At 44.6% G+C, this 19284-nt stretch overlaps 1 protein-coding gene across 1 annotated transcript in view; it reads right to left on the bottom strand.

Moving 5' to 3' along the window:
• The window catches only part of LOC121584623 (kremen protein 1-like), a 110391-nt gene that overhangs the window by 44027 nt on the left and 47080 nt on the right, over positions 1–19284 (bottom strand). The window contains exon 3 of the mRNA XM_041900618.2: positions 16924–17015. Coding sequence (XP_041756552.1) covers positions 16924–17015 — 92 coding nt within the window. The remainder of the gene's footprint in view (positions 1–16923; positions 17016–19284) is intronic.

The following is a 19284-nucleotide window of genomic DNA, read 5'->3' as shown; positions in this document are numbered from 1 at the left end:
CTAATAAGGGTCAGTCTGCCCACACAGATCATAAATGATATATACGGTCTTTAATGTCATTGTGTGGGCCATGCTACGAGCGGACAGCGTGGGGTCTCTTTAGCTTCATAGCTAACGCCGCGGGTTGATTTACATCTAACTACATTCCTCTGTGGTGCCATGAAGAGAGAAACTCATTAGCACGTCCTGGTTAGGAATGCTGTAATGTCACAAAGGGAGAAGGAGATTTTAAAAACACACTCCCCTGTCATAAAATACTATTCACTCACAGTCAGGCAATTTAAGATGCTCATCATGGCCGGACCTCTACCGACCTACAGTAATGTGTGTGTCTCAGTGCCTTACAGTAACACAGGAAGGTATTTTGAAGCTTGGATAGGATCCCAGAGGCCCATTAACGATGCCACCACCTTACCGCCGCATTGTCAACACCTTAACAACTCTCACACACACGTACACATGCACGCACCCGCACGCACACACAGGCTCATCTGTCTCTCCTGGAATGTTAAGTATCATACACCAAGGAAATAATACTTTTCACTGACTATGTTTACAAGATCAACAGAGGGAAAGACAGAAAGAGAGCGAGAGAGAGAACGAACGAAAGAAAGAAAGAAAGAAAGAAAGAAAGAAAGAAAGAAAGAAAGAAAGAAAGAAAGAAAGAAAGAAAGAAAGAGAAAGAAAGAGCGTTCTTTCTTTCTTTCTTTCTTTCTTTCTTTCTTTCTTTCTTTCTTTCTTTCTTTCTTTCGTTCTCTCTCTCGCTCTCTTTCTGTCTTTCCCTCTGTTGATCACTCCCTTACTCACACATGCTCTTTCTCCCCATCTCTATCTCCTTATAAACTCACAAACAGAGAAATATATATCTCTGTATGTCTATATGAAGAGTTTATTTCCCAAAACCTTTTTACATTTAAGTTTTTTCATCAGAAATGATTGCTTATGGGTACCTTCATGTGTGTGTAAAATATTACTGTTCTCAGATTTTCTATTCATAGATTTTAGATGTGTATGAAAATTAAAACGCTATATATTCATTGTTTAACTGGAATGGAATGCTCGTATCCTGTATATTTGACTGGGATATGTGGTTGTCTCACCTAGCTATCTGGGCTATCAGGCAGTGTTGTTGTACTTGAGTCCAGGACTCTGACTTGAGTCCGACTTCAAGATTGTTTTGATCACGCGGACTGGGATATGTTCCGTGTAGCTTCCGAAAATAATTTAGACGAATATTTTTAATGCACTTTTAGATTATTCTGTATAATGAAAAGCGCTTTACAAATGTAATAAATAATATAATAATTATCATCTTAAGATGAATGCACTTACTGTACGTCGCTCTGGATAAGAGCATGCCAAATGACTAAAATGTCAAATGTATACAGTGGCAAGAAAGTATGTGAACCCTTTGGAATTACCTGGATTTCTGCATAAATTGGTCATAGAATTTGATCTGATCTTCATCTGTCACTACAATAGATACACAGTCTGCTTAAACTAATAACACACAAACAATTATACGTTTTCATGTCTTTATTGAACACACTGTGTAAACCTTCACAGTGCAGAGTGGGAAAAGTATGTGAACCCTTGGATTTAATAACTGGTTGACCCTCCTTTGGCAACAATAACCTCAACCAAACGTTTTCTGTAGTTGCGGATCAGACTGCACAACGGTCAGGAGGAATTTTGGACCATTCCTCTTTACAAAACTGTTTCAGTTCAGCAATATTCTTAGGATGACTGGTGTGAACCGCTCTCTATATTTGGACAGCAGTGGCTTCTTCCGTGGTGTCCTCCCATGAACACCATTCTTGTTTAGTGTTTTACGTATCGTAGACCCGTCAACAGAGATGTTAGCATGTTCCAGAGATTTCTAAGTCTTTAGCTGACACTCTAGGATTCTTCTTAACCTCATTGAGCATTCTGCGCTGTGCTCTTGCAGTCATCTTTGCAGGATGGAGACTCCTAGGGAGAGGAGCACCAGTGCTGAACTTTCTCCATTTATAGACAATTTGTCTTACCGTGGACTGATGAACATCAAAGCTTTTAGAGATACTTTTGTAACCCTTTCCAGCTTTATGCAAGTCAACAATTCTTAATCTTAGGTCTTCTGAGATCTCTTTTGTTCGAGGCATGGTTCACATCAGGCAATGCTTCTTGTGAATAGAAAACTCAAATTTTGTGAGTGTTTTTTATAGGGCAGGGCAGCTCTAACCAACATCTCCAATCTCGTCTCATTGATTGGACTCCAGGTTAGCTGAATCCTGACTCCAATTAGCTTTTGGAGGTCATTAGCCTAGGGGTTCACATACTTTTTCCAACCTACACTGTGAATGTTAAATGATGTCTTCAATATAGACAAGAAAAATACAATAATTTGTGTGTTATTAGTTTAAGCAGACTGTGTTTGTCTATTGTTGTGACTTAGATGAAGATCCGATCAAATGTTATGACCAATTTATGCAGGGTTATTAAAAATGTAGTTATTTGTTACATTTGACTTTGTAAAACCTAGCAGTACTACTTATTTCTCTGAAAGTGATGTGTATATATAGCCTTTAGCAAATAAACATGATTATTTGTCTCTCTGAAATGAAACCACCAAGTGATATATTTTATACAAACAGAGTACATGTCTGTCATTGAACAACCCCATTCCATGATGAGATAGTGAAAAAACACACCAATCTCTTTCAGAATGTCTTTAAACAATAAAGCGAATTTACCAGCATTTCTGAAAATGGATATATAGCGTTTTGGAATGAAACTCCCCATACTCAGTCTTCAACGTATAAATACAGCTGAGTCTTATTAGGGCCAAGATAGCTCTGTTCTGCTCTGTTTTACTCCAGCATGATTTACGAGCAACAAAATGAAACAGAGAGAATATGCCATAACTCCCATAGGAAAAAGAGATGTGGAGACATTCTAGTTAGTGTTATTAAAGAGAGAGGGTGTTTCCTGCCTTATGTCTTTATGTGTGTCTGTGTGTTTTATACTTGATTCAGGGCTTTAGACGTCATAAATCTAGCCTGTTGTAAATGAGGCACTGCAACAAGGCTTTCCTAAAACACATACTGTGTGTGTGTGTGTTTGTGCACCATAAAACACAGTGCGGTGAAGGGAGGTTATTGGTGGTTATGGCAGTGGAACAAGCCTCAGTAAGACTATAGGCAGCTGATTATTAAACAGAATGTTGTTTTTATTTGACCCAGCCTTCTTCGTTTTACTGTTGGTGTCACCCCTCTGGTGTAGAAGGGGGAGATGTTGAGGGACGGAAAACAAGCTTGTGTGTGTGTGTGTGTATACGTGTGTCTGTGTGTGCACACATTTGTGTATGTATGAGTGTTCACACGGTGTGTGTGTGTGTGTGTGTGCTGTCTGTGTTCTTGTGCGTCCTGTGTGTGTGTGTGTGTGTGGTGCGCTCTGTGTGTGCATGTATGTGTTTGGTGTCTAATCAAATCAAAATCAAATTTTATTTTTCACATGCTTCGTAAACAACAGGTATAGACTAACAGTGAAAAGCTTACTTACGGGCCCTTCCCAACAATGCAGAGTACCGAGTCGATGTGCAGGGGTATGAGGTAATTGAGGTAGATATGTACATATAATGTATGTAGGGGTAAAGTGACTAGGCAACAGGATAGATAATAAAGAGTAGCAGCAGTGTATGTGATGAGTCAATGAAGATAGTCCAGGTAGCTATTTGGTTAGCTATTTATGGCTTGGGGGTAGAAGCTGTTCAGGGTCCTGTTGGTTCCAGACTTGGTGCATCGGTACTGCTTGCCATGCGGTAGCAGAGAGAACAGTCTGTGACTTGGGTAGCTGGAGTCTTTGACCATTTTTAGGGCCTTCCTCTGACACGGCCTGGTATAGAGGTCTTGGATAGCAGGTACTTCGGCCCCAGTGATGTACTGGGCCGTACGCAATACCCTCTGTAGCGCCTTGCGGTCGGATGCCAAGCAGTTGCCATACCAAGCGGTGAAGCAGCCAGTCAAGATGCTCTCAATGGTGCAGCTGTAAAACTGTTTGAGGATCTGAGAGCCCATGCCAAATCTTTTCAGCCTCCTGAGGGGGAAGAGGCGTTGCCGTGCCTTCTTCACAACTGTGTTTTGATGTGTGTGGACCATGTTAATTCCTTAATGATGTGGGCACCGAGGAATATCAAGCTCTCGACCCGCTCTACTACAGCCTCGTCAATGTGAATGGGGGAGTGCTCGGCCCTCCATTTCCTGGTCCACAATCAGCTCACTGCCCTCCTCTCTTTAGGCGGTCTCATCATCATCGGTGATCAGGCCTACCACTGTCGTGTCATCAGCAAACGTAATGTTGGTGTTGGAGTCGTGCGTGGCCACGCAGTCGTGTGTGAACAGGGAGTACAGGAGGGGACTAAGTACGCACCCCTGAGGGGCCCCCGTGTTGAGGGTCAGCGTGGCAGATGTGTTGTTGCCTACCCTCACCACCTGGGGGCGGCCCATCAGGAAGTCCAGCGTCCAGTTGCAGAGGGACGTGTTCAGTCCCAGTGTCCTGAGCTCAGTGATGTGCTTGGACAGATTGCGTCATCTGTGTATCTGTTGGGGCGGTATTGTGTAATTGGAGTGGGTCCAAGGTGTTTGGGATGATGGTGTTGATGTGAGCCATGATCAGCCTTTCAAAGTATTTCACGGCTACAGATGTGAGTGCTTCGGGGCGATAGTCATTTAGACAGTTTACCTTGGCGGTCTTGGTGATGGTGGTCTGCTTGAAACATGTAAGTATTACAGATTGGGTCAGGGAGAGGTTGAAAATATCAGTGAAGACACTTGCCAGCTGGTCAGAGCATGCTTTGTGTATGCGTCCTGTAATCCGTCTGTGTGTGTGTGTTTGTGCGTCCTATGTGTGTGCGTGGTGCACTGTGTGTCTGCCTGCGTACATCTGTGTGTGTGTGTGTCTGTGTTGGCTAGCCGTGTTACAACACGACAGAGACATAGAAGACAGGGGAGATCAATGCGTTAGCCTGAGGGCTCCTAGCAGAAGAAGCTAATTAAAGGAAGCGAACAGAACACAACTCTGTTCTAAATGAATAATTAGAGGGCTTTCTGTGTGACTGACTGAACCAGGGAACAAAGGAGAGAAAATGAAAATGAGTGTGCACGTACACACCATAGACATTAAAACCAGTTGATAGTAATCACCTATGTATTCCTATGGAAAACTCCCGATGGCGCATGAAGCCGGAAGTATTTGAATTTGAAGTGCGCCATATTGCTGAATGGGGCTGAATGGCACCAAAAAATCGCTAATGATTGTGGTGAAAGTGGCCGTAACTAGCAAAGGATCATGGTCGATGTAGTCGTTTTCATCCTGCCTGAGAGAGTCAACCTTAATGTCTATGGCATGAGGTCGCGACCCTCCTCATAGCCTGCCGGCCCATGATTGGTCTGTGTCAGCACGTGGTCCTGTGTGACGACAAATGTAGTAGTCAGAATTGATCACTATTTAATGAAATGTCTCGATTTGTAGCGAACATTATAACAATTCACCGTGGGGATTGAGCATAATAAACACATTTTAGAGCCCAAAACAGCCATCTAAAAAAAATGTTTGGTATGTTCTGGTGATCGTAATTTACATTGGCTTTCTAGAGCAGACCAGGGCTTTTAGCACCGCTAGGTTGCCAGGCAGTAGCCAACCAGCAGAGTTTGTGACTTCACGCTCCAGACCGGACACTGGGGGCCTGGTACACACATAGAGAGCAAGTAAGCATGCACATACACTGCGCAAGTACACACACAAACACACACACAAACACACACACACACTGCGTTATGTGTCCTGGGGAGATAGGCTTATATTCCATTGGCGGATCCGATGGCAGGACAGTTGGGAACTTGGGAGATGAAAAGCATGGCTTTCCTAAATGTCTGTCTGCCCCTGTGGGGTTCTTTCAGAAGCGCTTGAATGATTTATGATTTCTGATTTTATTAGGATCCCCATTAGCCGACGCCAATGGCGACAGCTAGTCTTCCTGCAGTCTGACACAGAATGGACCCCAGGAAGACTAGTTCTTCAATTCATCATTATCCTCTTTCAAAGTGAACAACATGTCATTAGTGATTTGAATAACTTTGACAGCAGGTTGCTTTAACTACTGTTTAGACCACAGGGAAGTTCTCATATGGCATGGTGTGTGTTTATGGGTGTGTGTGTGTTCCAATCTGTGTAGAATAGCATGCGAAAAGATGTCTGTCAAGTCAGAGGGTTCAGACTATATTCAAGAAATTAGGATGATTCTTATCTCTTCAATATTCTTTGAAGGGCTCTTCCCATTTGGCCCAAGGATAAGATAACGTGAGCCAGAAGATATCGAGGGTGACATGTCTTTAACCGAAAAAGCAGACAACAGAATGCCATTCTTGACTGTCTCATTCCCATAGGACATCTGGCCCTCTTGGCCTGGATATTCCCTAACTTAGTCTTTACTGACATTTTCAATGGGAGTGTTTGTGTGTGTGACTCAGTACCCTGTAATAGAGGACGTAACCCCCATTTTCCTCCTCTCAGGTCATACATAAACCGGTCGAGGGCACATGGCAAGTCTCAGCACAGGATGTGTTCTCTGTCTAGGTTCTGTCCCAGTTCACATATTTTGATTTTTCCGACTGAACTATTGCCCTCACCGGGTCCTAATTTACAACTGAACTCTTCTGTGTGGTTTGAGTCCTAATTCACAATAATAAATTACTCACAGAGCAGGTTTATTTATCAAAGAGGATAATATGGTTCCTCTATATACACTGTATATAAGCTACAGTATCCCATACAAGCTATCTCATATCCCATACAAGCTCTCCCATATAAGCTATCCCATATCCCCATATAAACTATCCGATATCCCATACAAGCTATCCCATACAAGCTATCCCATAGCCTACATGCAGTTTGCTTGGACTTGGCTTTGCTCTGATGATTCCTATGTAAGAGGGTCACCATGTTACAGTATTTATCTTCTCTTGTTTCTCCAGACGAAGGTTTGATAACAAGCGTCTAGTTGTTCCTATTAACGGCCAGTCTGTATAACTACCTCTCCTTGAAATCCAATCCATTTAATTCCCTAATGGCAATGGCCCTATTTAGACCATGTAACTGAGAGAAAGACAGAAAGGGAGAGAGAGAGAAATGCTAATCTATCAAGTGATTCTCTCTCTCCGTCCCCTCCTCTTCCCCCCCCCCTAGGGATACGGAAAGCCAGTTTGTACCTGTGTGCAGGCATTTCCCCCCAGGGGTAATGTGGGCGGAGTTGTGAGAGGTCAGGGGTCATTGAGACCCAACAAAGAGTTTACTCATTGGAGAGGGGTCTGGAACAGACAGGTGAGAGGGGCTGTTTCTACTGACAGACAGGCGTCAGGGCTGAGACAGAGATTAGTCACACAGACACATTCACACACAGGCATGTACGCACACAGACACACACACTCTTGCTCGCACGCACGCACATGTGTGTCAGAGTAAGTGGCTGTGTGTGTGTGTGTGTGTGAGGGGGTGGAGAGGATGAGACCACCTACTGTAGACGTTCATCTGTCTCTAACAGGAATGACTGTGATGAGAAGGACGCTCACAATAACACAACTTGAAAGTTTCTCTGGTTTAAACAACAAACTCTACCAGGTATGTCTGTGTGTGTTGAAAACATACTACCATTATGAGATGATAATAAGACATCATAAGGGGCTTACAATGCATTATAACTGCATCATAATGCATTATACCTGCAGGCTTTAAAATATGTTTTTCCCATATTCTCTGTAGTAGATGCCCTAGGAAAAACAGACAATCAGATGACCACAGGTGCATTAAATCATCTATCTGTGGGGAGGGGATGCATAGAGAGCTCCTTAAGCCACTGAGCCGCCCACGTCTCACTTTCGCCCCCACAATGGCGCCATTGAGCTGCCGGAACAATGGTGCCTGTGCTTTCCTGGGCCTGGAATGGCTGGTCAGTTACACTAAGGGCCTGAATGGAGGGAGCGTTCTCAGTCTCAGGTGTCCTATGTGAACAGTCTCACTCCTACTGAGGGGAGATGAGCTGATATGACTTTGACTCTATCCTGAACTGTTTAACTCTCCAGCTCCGGGGTGAAGTTTCCCCTAGCACCTAAGTACAGATCTAGGATCAGCTTTCCCTCACTCAATCCCAACCTTAACCATTAGTGGGGGAAAACTGACCCCAGATCAGCATCTAGGGGCAACTTCACCCTACACCAACTCTGCAGGTGCAGCAAGATGGCAACTGATTAAAAAGTGGGTTGTTTTTACCTACCTGGGTTGTTTTTACTCTGGTTAAGAGAAAAGGATTCAAATGTAAAATATAATACCGTGGGACACTGACCACATGACATGACCAGAAACAAACTCCAGGCACTAATGATATATTACAACCAAGGGATCATATAATATCTCATCATAACTTTTTCCTTTATAGTAACTAACTGTAAGTCGCTCTGGATAAGAGCGTCTGCTAAATGACTAAAATGTAAAATGTAAATAGTATAATAAAACAGAAAATATATAGCGTAATAATAAATCAATGGACCATCTCATAAAAACGTCAGACAGATAGCGTGGTAATGATGTTTTGTAAGTATTTCTGATAACAGAATCAGTGATCACACTTTGAAGTGCACCAGGCAGCTTTAGGCTTTACCCCTATCCTCCCGAATCAATCACTACTAACACCCTTCAGCGACTGTCTTTACTTCGAACTTCAATGCACAGAGCAAACATTTACATTAGCATATTCTCTTTCTGATGAAGGCCTATGTGTAGACCAAAACGAATGAAACATCACTGCACTGTACGTTTTTTAAACTTGATTTATAATACACATTTATTTTTAGAATGGAGAGTGATTGTGTTGCACCTCACCTTCTTATACACATTTCAGGTTCAACAGGAAAAGGTAGCTTGAAGTTTTACCTCTCTCCTCTATTCAATCACAGATAACATCTTTGAGGGACTTGCCTTTGAACTTCACCAGGCAAGTTCATTACGATATCCTCTAATGATATGCTTGACATGTCAACTGCACTAAAGAAAAATATATAGGCCTTTTAGCATATTGGCTATTTTCCACCGTTCAATTGTCACTGGGTTGAATAATATGCATGTTTATGAAGTGTATATATGAGTCGTGGGATTAACCCTTCTTTGAACTTAAAATGTAAACATCCTGTAAAGAACAAATTGTAGTGTTGAGTGCAGCAGAGAAAACTGAGAGGGTGTATCTGAAGATTGGAATGCACAGTAGTGACACAGTGCCTGTTTTTCCTGATCATAAGGCTGGTTGTTGAGAGATGAGCTCTTCGCTTCGCTCACTTGAAAGTCTCAAAGTCTCTTTGTTTTTTAGAGAACGCTCCAGGACTACAGTGTGTGTGTTTGTGTTTGTGCGTGTGTGTGTGTGTGTGCGCGTGCATGTTTCAGAGAAGACTCCAGGACTGCAGTTCCTGGAGCCCTCCCCCTGACAGTGCCAGACAACTCTTCGATCTGTGTCACTTTCAGCCCGATGGAAGAGAGAGAGTGGTGCGGTGACTTCAACAAGTAAATGCACAAATGCTTTGTTGGTAAATTATGTCTGAGTGTTGGAGTATGCCCCTGGCTATCTGTAAAACAATTTTTATCAAGAACATTGGGATATATTTTTTGCTTAATATAAGCAATTTGAAATTATTTATACTTTTACTTTTACTTTTGATACTTAAGTATATTTTTGCAGTTACATTTACTTTTGATACTTAAGTATATTTAAAACCAAATACATTTAGACTTTTACTCAAGTAGTATTTTACCAGGTGACTTTCACTTTTACTTGAGTCATTTTGTATTAAGGTATCTTTACTTCTACTCAAGTATGACAATTGGGTACTTTTTCCACCACTGAGTGTTTTATAACTACAAAATGTTTGTGAAAAACACACCTGCAAAAGGGTGAAAGGTCACAACAGACTCAAGCTAGTGGGACAGGAATGTTTCTGCTATATGCTACTATGAGGATAGGCCTACAGCTTTTTTGCCACGAAGGGTTCCCTTGGCCCAGGCCTGGCTCAGGGCAGAGTGGGCTTGGCCCTGCTGTAAGTTTGGCTGTGGGGGGTTACAGTGATTTATCTGGTACATTCCCCACACCTCATTAACCACTGGTGATCTCTCACAGAACACCATTACACCCCATTCTTCCCTTCCTCCTCTTCCCTAACCCTCCCAGCCAGCCCCAAGAATGTAGTAGGCAGGAGGGGACAGGGAGAGAGAGAGACTGAGCCCACTGCTCCTCTATGTGACTCAAGCCCACTCCTCTCAGTCTTCAGCTGTCCTCTCAGCCTCTGGAGGCCAAATGGCTAAAGGATCCATCAACACATCCAACAATGTGTGGCCTGCTGAAAAGGCAGAGTGTGTGTGTGTGTGTTAGTGTGTGTGTGTACTTTAGGTGTACGTCTCTCTGTCTGTCTCTCTCTCTTTCTCTCCCTCCACCTCTCTCTTTCTCTCTCTTTCGACTGACCTATTTCACACAAGTGTCCAAATATCCATGAGCGTCTGGACCAGAGCGATCCCCTGCCCTTTGTGTCAGAGTGGAGCAGTCCGACCCACCCATCCATCCACCCATTCCCCTGGCTGGACTAAGAGCTAAGATGATTAGTTATCTCAGGGAAATTGAGGCCACCCTTTGTTGCAGTGCAGATGGGCTGCTGGGTCACCATAGTGCTCCCTGTCTCCATGCATTTTTTTGTCTGCTGTCTTCGTCTGGACTGGTGCAGCCTGCCTGCCCTGTAACCTACCCCTGTGCTGTGTGTGTTCCACTTCTTCTGCCTGCTTTGAGCATTGCCCATATCGAATGCAGCTCTACACGCATCCTCCCTCCTCCCCTTTCTGCCCTGACATTATAGATAGATAGACACACTGTATTTCTGAATAGAGAGAAAATTGAGATAGAGAAAGGAAGGGCCCGGAGCAAGGCATCTACAATGAAGACAGATGAAAACATGCCTGTTCTGTCTTGAGGAGACAGTTCTGCCTCAAGGGCAGCCAGCGAGAAGAGAAGTGTGTTCTAGAACACGAAACCAAACCAGTCGCCTCATCTTATTGTGAAACCACAGTCGCTACGTGGTGCTGCCTGCCTTCACCTCCAGCCATGCCCTTTCTCCATGTGTTCTTCTGCATCTAAAATGCAGCTGCCAAGTGAAAGAAAGAACACACTTTCTGTCAGTGTCTTGTCTCACAAGATCATGAGAAACAACAAGAGCCTCAGAGCTCCTGTGGTGTTTCGGAAAGGGATCTGGCTCGTCTGTGTTTTCTTTTGTCTGTATCGGTGGTCTGTCTGTGTTTTGGTTGGTCTGCATGTGGTCTGTCTGTGTTTTGGTTGGTCTGCATGTGACTTGTTTTGGTAATCAGTAGCTGTGTTGGAGGGGAGTGGTTTCTCCTCTCCTAGGCAATCAGCAATTAGTACAGGGAGGTGTGTTCTTCACTTCTGCAATTAGCAATTAGTGTCAGTACTTGAGTCTCCCCTGGTTTCTCAGTGGTGGTCTAGTCTGCAAAACAAATACCGTCGCCGAAACAAAGACGGTTCTGCCGAGTTGTTCTGCAGAGTTGTTCTGCGGAGTTGTTAGAGGAAGGAACGAGGAAGGCTCCACACCACTCTCTCCCTTGAGTATCTTACCTGGTTATTTTCTGATGATCTCTTTTTGCTCTTTTGTAGCTTTGGCAACTATATGTGTGTTTTCTATACCTGTTCACTCCTCTCCCTGTAGGCTTTACAGACGCTCCCCACCCCTTGGCTCCAACCCTTCTAATTTAGTGTACCCTGCGCGCACAACCCATGTGAAATTCCGGGTCTCTGGCAACGTTTGGCGCTGCCGATCTGCGGTCAAGAACACCAAGTTCATCTCAGCCTATGCTGCAGAGACATCCAGAAAACACTGCTACTACAGCTGTTTTCTCTTCATCTGACTATGTTTTCTCTCATATTCCAAGAGTATCTGGTTGTCGCGGTGGTGGCACAGGGCTACTCATTTCTCCTAACTGGAGATTTTCTATTTTCTACCTCTCTCACCTGTCCATCTCCTCATTTGAATTCCATGCTGTCACTGTCACTTGTCCACTCAAGCTTAACATTGTTGTCACCTATCGCTCACCAGGTGCCCTTAGAGAGTTCCTCAATGAGCTTGACACCTTGATAAACTCATTTCCTGATGATGGCTCACCGTTCTTCGTACTTGGTGACTTCAACCTCCCGACGTCTGGCTTCAAGTAATTTCTTTCCAACTCTCTTTCCCCTCCTAGCCTCTTTTGACCTCACCCTTTCCCAATTCCCTCCAACTCACAAGGCATGCAATACGCTTGACCTCATCTTTGCTAGAGGCTGTTCGCCTACTAAACTCATCTGTCCCTTCTGCTAAATCCTTCTCCCTCCAGTCTCCTGATTCTGCCTCTTCGACCCTACTCTCCTCCCTTTCCGCATCCTATGACTTGCACTATCCCTTCTCCTCCCGGCTAACTCGGCCCTCCCCTCCTGCTCTGTGGCTGAGTGACTCATTGTGAGCTTACAGAACAGGGCTGTGGGCAGCTGAGCAAAAATGGAGGAAAACTAAACTTCCGGAGGACCTAGCATCCTTTCTCACCCTCCTCTCTACCTTCTCTGCCTCTGTATCCACTGCTAAAGCCATTTTCTATCACTCTAAATGTCTAGCTTCTGCCTCGAACCCTAGGAAACTATTTTCCACCTTCTCCTCGCTCCTTATTCCTCCACCCCCTCCCCCTCCGTGGACGACTTTCTCAACCACTTTGAAAAGAAGGGTGATGACATCCGCTCCTCATTCACTTAGCCTATGGAGTCCACTGGTCCCACTCACACAGAACTACCCTACGCCTTGACCTCTTTCTCCCCTCTCTCTCCAGATAACATCCTGTAATTAGTGAGGTCTGGCCGCCCGACAACCTGCCCGCTCGACCCCATCCCCTCCTCTCTTTCCAGACCATCACTGGAGACCTTCTCACTTCCCTCATCAACTCATCCCTGACCACTGGCTGCGTCCCCTCTGACTTCAAAATGTTCCGAGTCGCTCCCCACCTCAAGAAACCAACACTTGACTTATCTGACGTCAAAAACTATAGACCTGCCTCCCTTCTTTCTTTTCTTTCCAAAACACTCTGATCAACTCTCTCGTTATCTCTCTCAGAACGATCTTCTTGACCCTAACCAGTCAGGCTTCAAGACGGGTCACTCAACCGAGACTGCTTTCCTATGTGTCACGGAGGCTCTCCGCACTTCCAAAGCTGACTCTCTCTCCTCTGTTCTCATCCTTCTAGATATATCCGCTGCCTTCGACAGTGAACCATCAGATCCTCCTCTTCACCCTCTCAGGGTTGGGCGTCTCAGGCTCTGCACACTCTTCGATTGCATCCTACCTGGCAGGCCGCTTCTACCAGGTGACGTGGAGAGGATCTGTGTCTGCACCACATACTCTCACTACTGGTGTCCCCCAGGGCTCGGATCTAGGTCCTCTCCTCTTCTCTCTATACACTAAGTCACTCGGCTCCGTCATATCCTCACATGGTCTCTCCTATCATTGCTATGCGGATGACACTCAACTACTTTTCTCCTTCCCCCCTTCTGACACCCAGGTGGCGACACGCATCTCTGCATACCTTTGATGTTGGCCCACAACATCAAGCTCAACCTTGACAAGACTGAGCTGCTCTTCCTCCCGGGGAAGGCCTGCCCACTCAAAGGCCTCTCCATTACAGTGGACAACTCCAGTGTCGCCCTCCCAGAGTGCAAAGAACCTTGGCGTGACCCTGGGCAACACCCTGTCATTCTCTGCAAACATCAAAGCAGTGACTCGCTCCTGCATGTACATGCTCTACAACATCCGTAGAGTACGACCCTACTTCACACAGGAAGCGACGCAGGTCCTAATCCAGACACTTGTCATCTCCCGTCTGGACTACTGCAACTCGCTGTTGGCAGGGCTCCCCGCTTGTGCCATCAAACCCCTGCAACTTATCCATAATGCTGCAGCCCGCCTGATTTTCAACCTTCCGAAGTTATCCCATGTCACCCTGCTACTCCGCACACTCCGCTGGCTTCCAGTCGAAGCTCGCATCCACTACAAGATGGTGCTTGCCTACGGAGCAGCAAGAGGAACTGCCCCTCCCTACCTTCAGGCTATGCTCAAACCCTACACTCCAACCCGAGCACTCCGTTCTGCCACCTCTGGTCTCTTGGCTCTCCCACCCCTATGGGAGGGCAGCTCCCGCTTAGCCCAGTCCAACCTCTTCTCTGTCCTGGCACCCAAACCAGCTTCCCCCTGAAGCTAGGACAGCAGAGTCCCTGCCCATCTTCCGAAAGCACCTGAAACCCTACCTCTTCAACAAGTATCTTAAATAATCTCCCTCCTCACCTCGACCCCCACCCTTAAAAATAAATCTAGCTCGGACTTTGCTGATCGCTACTTTATTGAGGAAAAGTGTACTTACTATGTCCCACCTAGCTATCTTAAGATGAATGCACTAACTGGATAAGAGCATCTGCTGTTTTGTCTGTGTTTTGGTTGGTCTGCATGTGTTTTTGTGTGGCCATTCACTGAGGCTCTGTCTGTATCTGCCAGGATTGGTCAGTAAGTCGTCCCACTGTGCCCTGTCATCTAGGGTCACGCCAGCCTGGCGAGGTAGTGGCCAGTGGCTCCACCTTGTTAGTGTTGTGTCCAGGCTGGTCGCATGAGGTCAATAAAATTAGGGAAGAACTCTGCTTGTATTATTCTTAAGTTGTTGGTTGTGTAGGTCTGAAATAGGCATTGGTACTGTAAGAGTGTGGACCTTCATACGAGGTCAGACAGGCCTGTCAAGATGTATTATGTGACATTTGTTTACCCTGGCAGTGCCAAATGACATTAGTTATAAGTTAAGTTATGTACCGAGTGGGTCCCTCAGGTCCTCTGGCACTGGCCTTTTAACTATCTCAAAGCCTAGGACCAAGAGGCAGCCTTTATATAATATGCCCCCAGCCTCTGGAATAGCCTGCCAGAGAACCTGAGGGGGGCCGAAAGTGTGGACATATTTATACTGAACAAAAATATAAATGCAACATGCAACAATTTCAAAGATTTTACTGAGTTAGTTCATAGAAGGTAATCAGAAATAAATTAATAATCTATGGATTTCACATGACTGGGCAGGGGCGCAGCCATGGGTGGGCCTGGGAGGGCGTAGGGAGCCAGGCCCAGTCAATCAGAATCTGTTTTTCCCCACAAGGGCTTTATTAAAGACAGAAATACTCCTCAGCACCCCCCCATCCTCAGATGATCCCGCAGGTGAAGAAGCCAGATGTGGAGGTCCTGGGCGGGCATGGTTACACATGGTCTACGGTTGTGAGGCCGGTTGGATGTACTGCCAAATTCTCTAAAATGACGTTGGAAGCAGCTTATGGCAGATATTCAATTCTCTGGCAACAGCTGCTGGACATTCCTGCAGTCAGCATGCCAATTGCACGCTCCCTCAACTTGAGACATCTGTGGCATTGTGTTGTGTGACCTTTTATTGTCCCCAGCACCAGGTGCACCTGTGTAATGATCATGCTGTTTAATCAGCTTCTTGATATGCCACACCTGTCAGGTGGATGGATTATCTTCGCAAAGGAGAAATGCTCACTAACAGGGATGTAAACAAATTTGTTCACAAAATTTGAGAGAAATAAGCTTTTTGTGCATATGGAACATTTCTGGGATCTTTTATTTCAGCTCATGAAACATGGAACCAACACCTTACATCTTACATTTATATTTTTGTTCAGTATAAAAGACATCTTAAAACACACCTTTTTAGGTTTGTTTTTCCTTATGGTGCTTTTTTAGTTTTTTTTAGTTTTTTTATCCTCTTATGTTTGTTTAGTAAATATTTCAATGTTTTTATTTTCATTTGATTTATTTTAATTTTTTGTGAAGCACATTGTGTTGCATTCCATGTCTGAAATGTGCTGTTTAAATAATGCATGATTTGATTTGATAATGTGGTTTAAGTTAGAAACATGAAGAATGGGAGTGTTTTCAGCCCAGAGCACTGACACACATCACAGTCTATTCTAGTAGCACTGACTGTGTGTTCAGGTCATCTCCAGTCTGTAATTCAGTTGACTAGTTGATGAATTCGACCCAGTCTCTACCTCTCTCTCCCTGTCCCTCCCAGCAATCAGGTAATACCACAGCAGTTCATTCTGGGATTACAGATAGAGACAGACACCTCTACCAGGTCTGTGCCAAGCCAGTAGAGAACATGTACAGAGGCAACAACACACACACACACACACTGCTCTGCTGAGCTGACTGACAGCTAATGAGATAGTTGGCGCGCTGACATTAATGTACACACACACTCACACTGGGATACAAACGGAGACAAACACATGCAAAGACATACAGACGTGTTAACACAAACATGTATACACGCACAAATCACATGCACGCACAGTAACGAACCCACATCCGGTAAATAGGGAAACACACACAGTATGACTGAATGACTGACTGACAGTTCATATCGAACAGGCAGGCCCGGACACAGCAGGGCTGGTGATGAAAGGCAATTAGGCACATTCTTCAGGATGATATAGCTCAGTAAAAAGCTCAGACTACCTATAAACATTTTCATAACTACTGTATCTATCCGTCCAAACGAGAGACCGGGAGATGAACAGATGATCATGCAAATGGTACAGGGCCTCCGGGCTTCAGGTCAGCCAGGGTGTTACACAGGAACACAGGGCGTTGACTTCATGATTCTGATACACAGACACACACAAAAGTTCAGGCACCAATGCACACAGACACAAACACGCGCACACACAAGCGTGCACACGCACAGAAGAAGACACACACACACACACACACAGCCACTTACTCTGACAGTTGGGGATGTCACAGTATCTCCAGTAGATTCTATCTTCATGGTCAGCGATGTAACACCACGGCTGGACGTCACCATCAGGGTTCCTGGGAGGAGGGATGAAGAGAGAGAAGCGAGAAGGAGGGGAAATAAGTGGGAGAAAACACAAATAAAAAAGTGGTTATCGACCAAAAACTGGAGACCGAATATTGAATAAAATATCTGAGAGCTGCCTGCCGTGCGGGAGAGTCGTTTTTTGAAATTGGGTCTGTTTGTGGTGCCAATTATCCTGTCCCTACTGCAGCACCCCCACTAGACGCTAGCTAGCCGCTTTGCTCTGTTTGTTATGTTAGCCTGTGTTCTGGTCCTCGGTGGCCTGACCATGCATGTCCAGCAGACCCCGGCCTAGACAGAGGGCTCTTAGACAGGCAGACAGGGGCCTAAAGGAACGTGGGGTCTTTGTTCTGGTTGAGACAGACCTGTCCTGGGGCGAGCAGGGAGCAGGGCCTTTTGTCTGAAGGGGCCACGTTCCTTTGAACCTCCACTCTGCACTTTTAACCCTTCAAACCTGACAGCTTGGCCTCCTTTGGCCCCCGTGGCACTTTGGCTGTTTTGGTTTCCCTGACGGGAAGAGAAGGAGAACATACACACATCCAGACAGGGGCTTTGAGTAGGTGCTGGTTTCTGTGAACTGTCTATACTGTCTGTTTGCGTTGTTCACTTAATTGTCCTACTTCACTTACCCTTTATAATGGGTTTAATGAAGAGTTTGAAAAGGGTTTATAAGAAGGTTATAAACTGTTAATTACATAATAAATAGCTACATAGACACCCTTTGGAGCACATATCCCAGCATGTGGAATAGGCTTGGGCGGTATCCAGATTGTCAAACCTTCGTACCGACCTTGTGCCATATTGGGATATTCGGTAATACTGGCACTGAACACAAGGGGCGCTATTTTCAAACCCCATTGATGCTCTGTAATCCGAAGGTTAGCAATGCTAACAAGTACATCTAAAATCCCATAGGGAAGGCTAACTAAATGCTAACTAAATGCTAACGAGCACATTGCCAACATTTTATACAGTGTCTATACAGGACAGACATCCCAGCTCAAAGTTATTCAAGTAACTCCAAAATGCCACTCACAGTTTGCTGCATGCACAAAACAAATATTATACAGCAAGGCTCTTGATCCAGGAGGTGATTCTCTGCTGTTACCAAGCGAAGCTTGATTTTGGAAGAAGCTAACCACTTAGCTGAATAGCTAACTAGATACTAAATTAGCAAACCAAATGCTGACTGCAGAGCATTTAGCACATTTTAGACATTTAACTTAATAGTTATAAGATATCTAGCTGGCAAACATTAAGTTCTGTAACTAGATTACCTGGCGAATGCTGCACAACATAAGTGACTCAGAAGGCTTCGGTCTCTTGTCTTTGTGTGCTTGTAAACAAACACCAAGTGACTGGTGACTACTGGTAAGTTTCATAATGAAATATTATGTGACAGGTGAAATGAAGAACGCAATCTTCTTTATCTCCTAAAGTATTGCACAAGTTGACTGCAGGTATTTACATAAAAAGTAGCTACAAATATTCAAATTAATAAAATAAAAAGAATCAATGAAATCGTTTCAACAACATTGACGGTATTGAAAAACCATCCTGTGGCTATTTCCAAATACCCCAGTATACGGTATATATGGCATACCGCCAAAGCCTAGTGTGGAACCTTTTTTTCACTAAGGTGCACAGGGCAACAAAAAACCCATCCTAGGTCAATGGAGGAAAGATCTTATTTAGGAACATTATTGTTGTCCTTTTCTCAGCTCTGACTGTAATTGACCTATTCTCTTCCTTTCTTTTCTCTTTTGACGTTCTTCATTGTAAAAAAGCCAGGGGCCTCAGCTATCCCATTTCAGCCCTATTGTGGGGGGAATTCTGAAGGGCGTTTCCATTCCTTTCTTCTCCTATCAAAAACACTTTCCAGGGTCTCTTCCTCTCCTTTCACAGGGCAGAAAAAGCTTATTGAGCAAGATATCATTTTAGGAACAGTGGATTGTTTTTTTGTTTGTAAGGGGAAGCTTTAACCTAGGGATGGGGATGAAGTTGAGTTACGTACTGTGGACATTTGGATCTTTTTTTCTTTCTCTGTTAGGAGAAAATGATCCCTCTCTTCCTCCTAACCATGGACTCGTCTCCCAAATGGCAACCTATTCCCTATATAGTGCACACATTTTGACCCGGTTCAAAAGTAGTTCACTATCTACAGTTTAAGTTGGAAGTTTACATACACTTAGGTTGGAGTCATTCAAACTCGTTTTTCAACCACTCCACAAATTTCTTGTTAACAAATTATAGTTTTGGCAA

This window comes from Coregonus clupeaformis, chromosome 16, assembly GCF_020615455.1.
Source record: "Coregonus clupeaformis isolate EN_2021a chromosome 16, ASM2061545v1, whole genome shotgun sequence".
Lineage (NCBI taxonomy): Eukaryota > Metazoa > Chordata > Actinopteri > Salmoniformes > Salmonidae > Coregonus > Coregonus clupeaformis.
The sequence above is the reverse complement of the archived record's forward strand: the minus strand, read 5'-3'. Positions and strand labels throughout refer to the sequence as shown.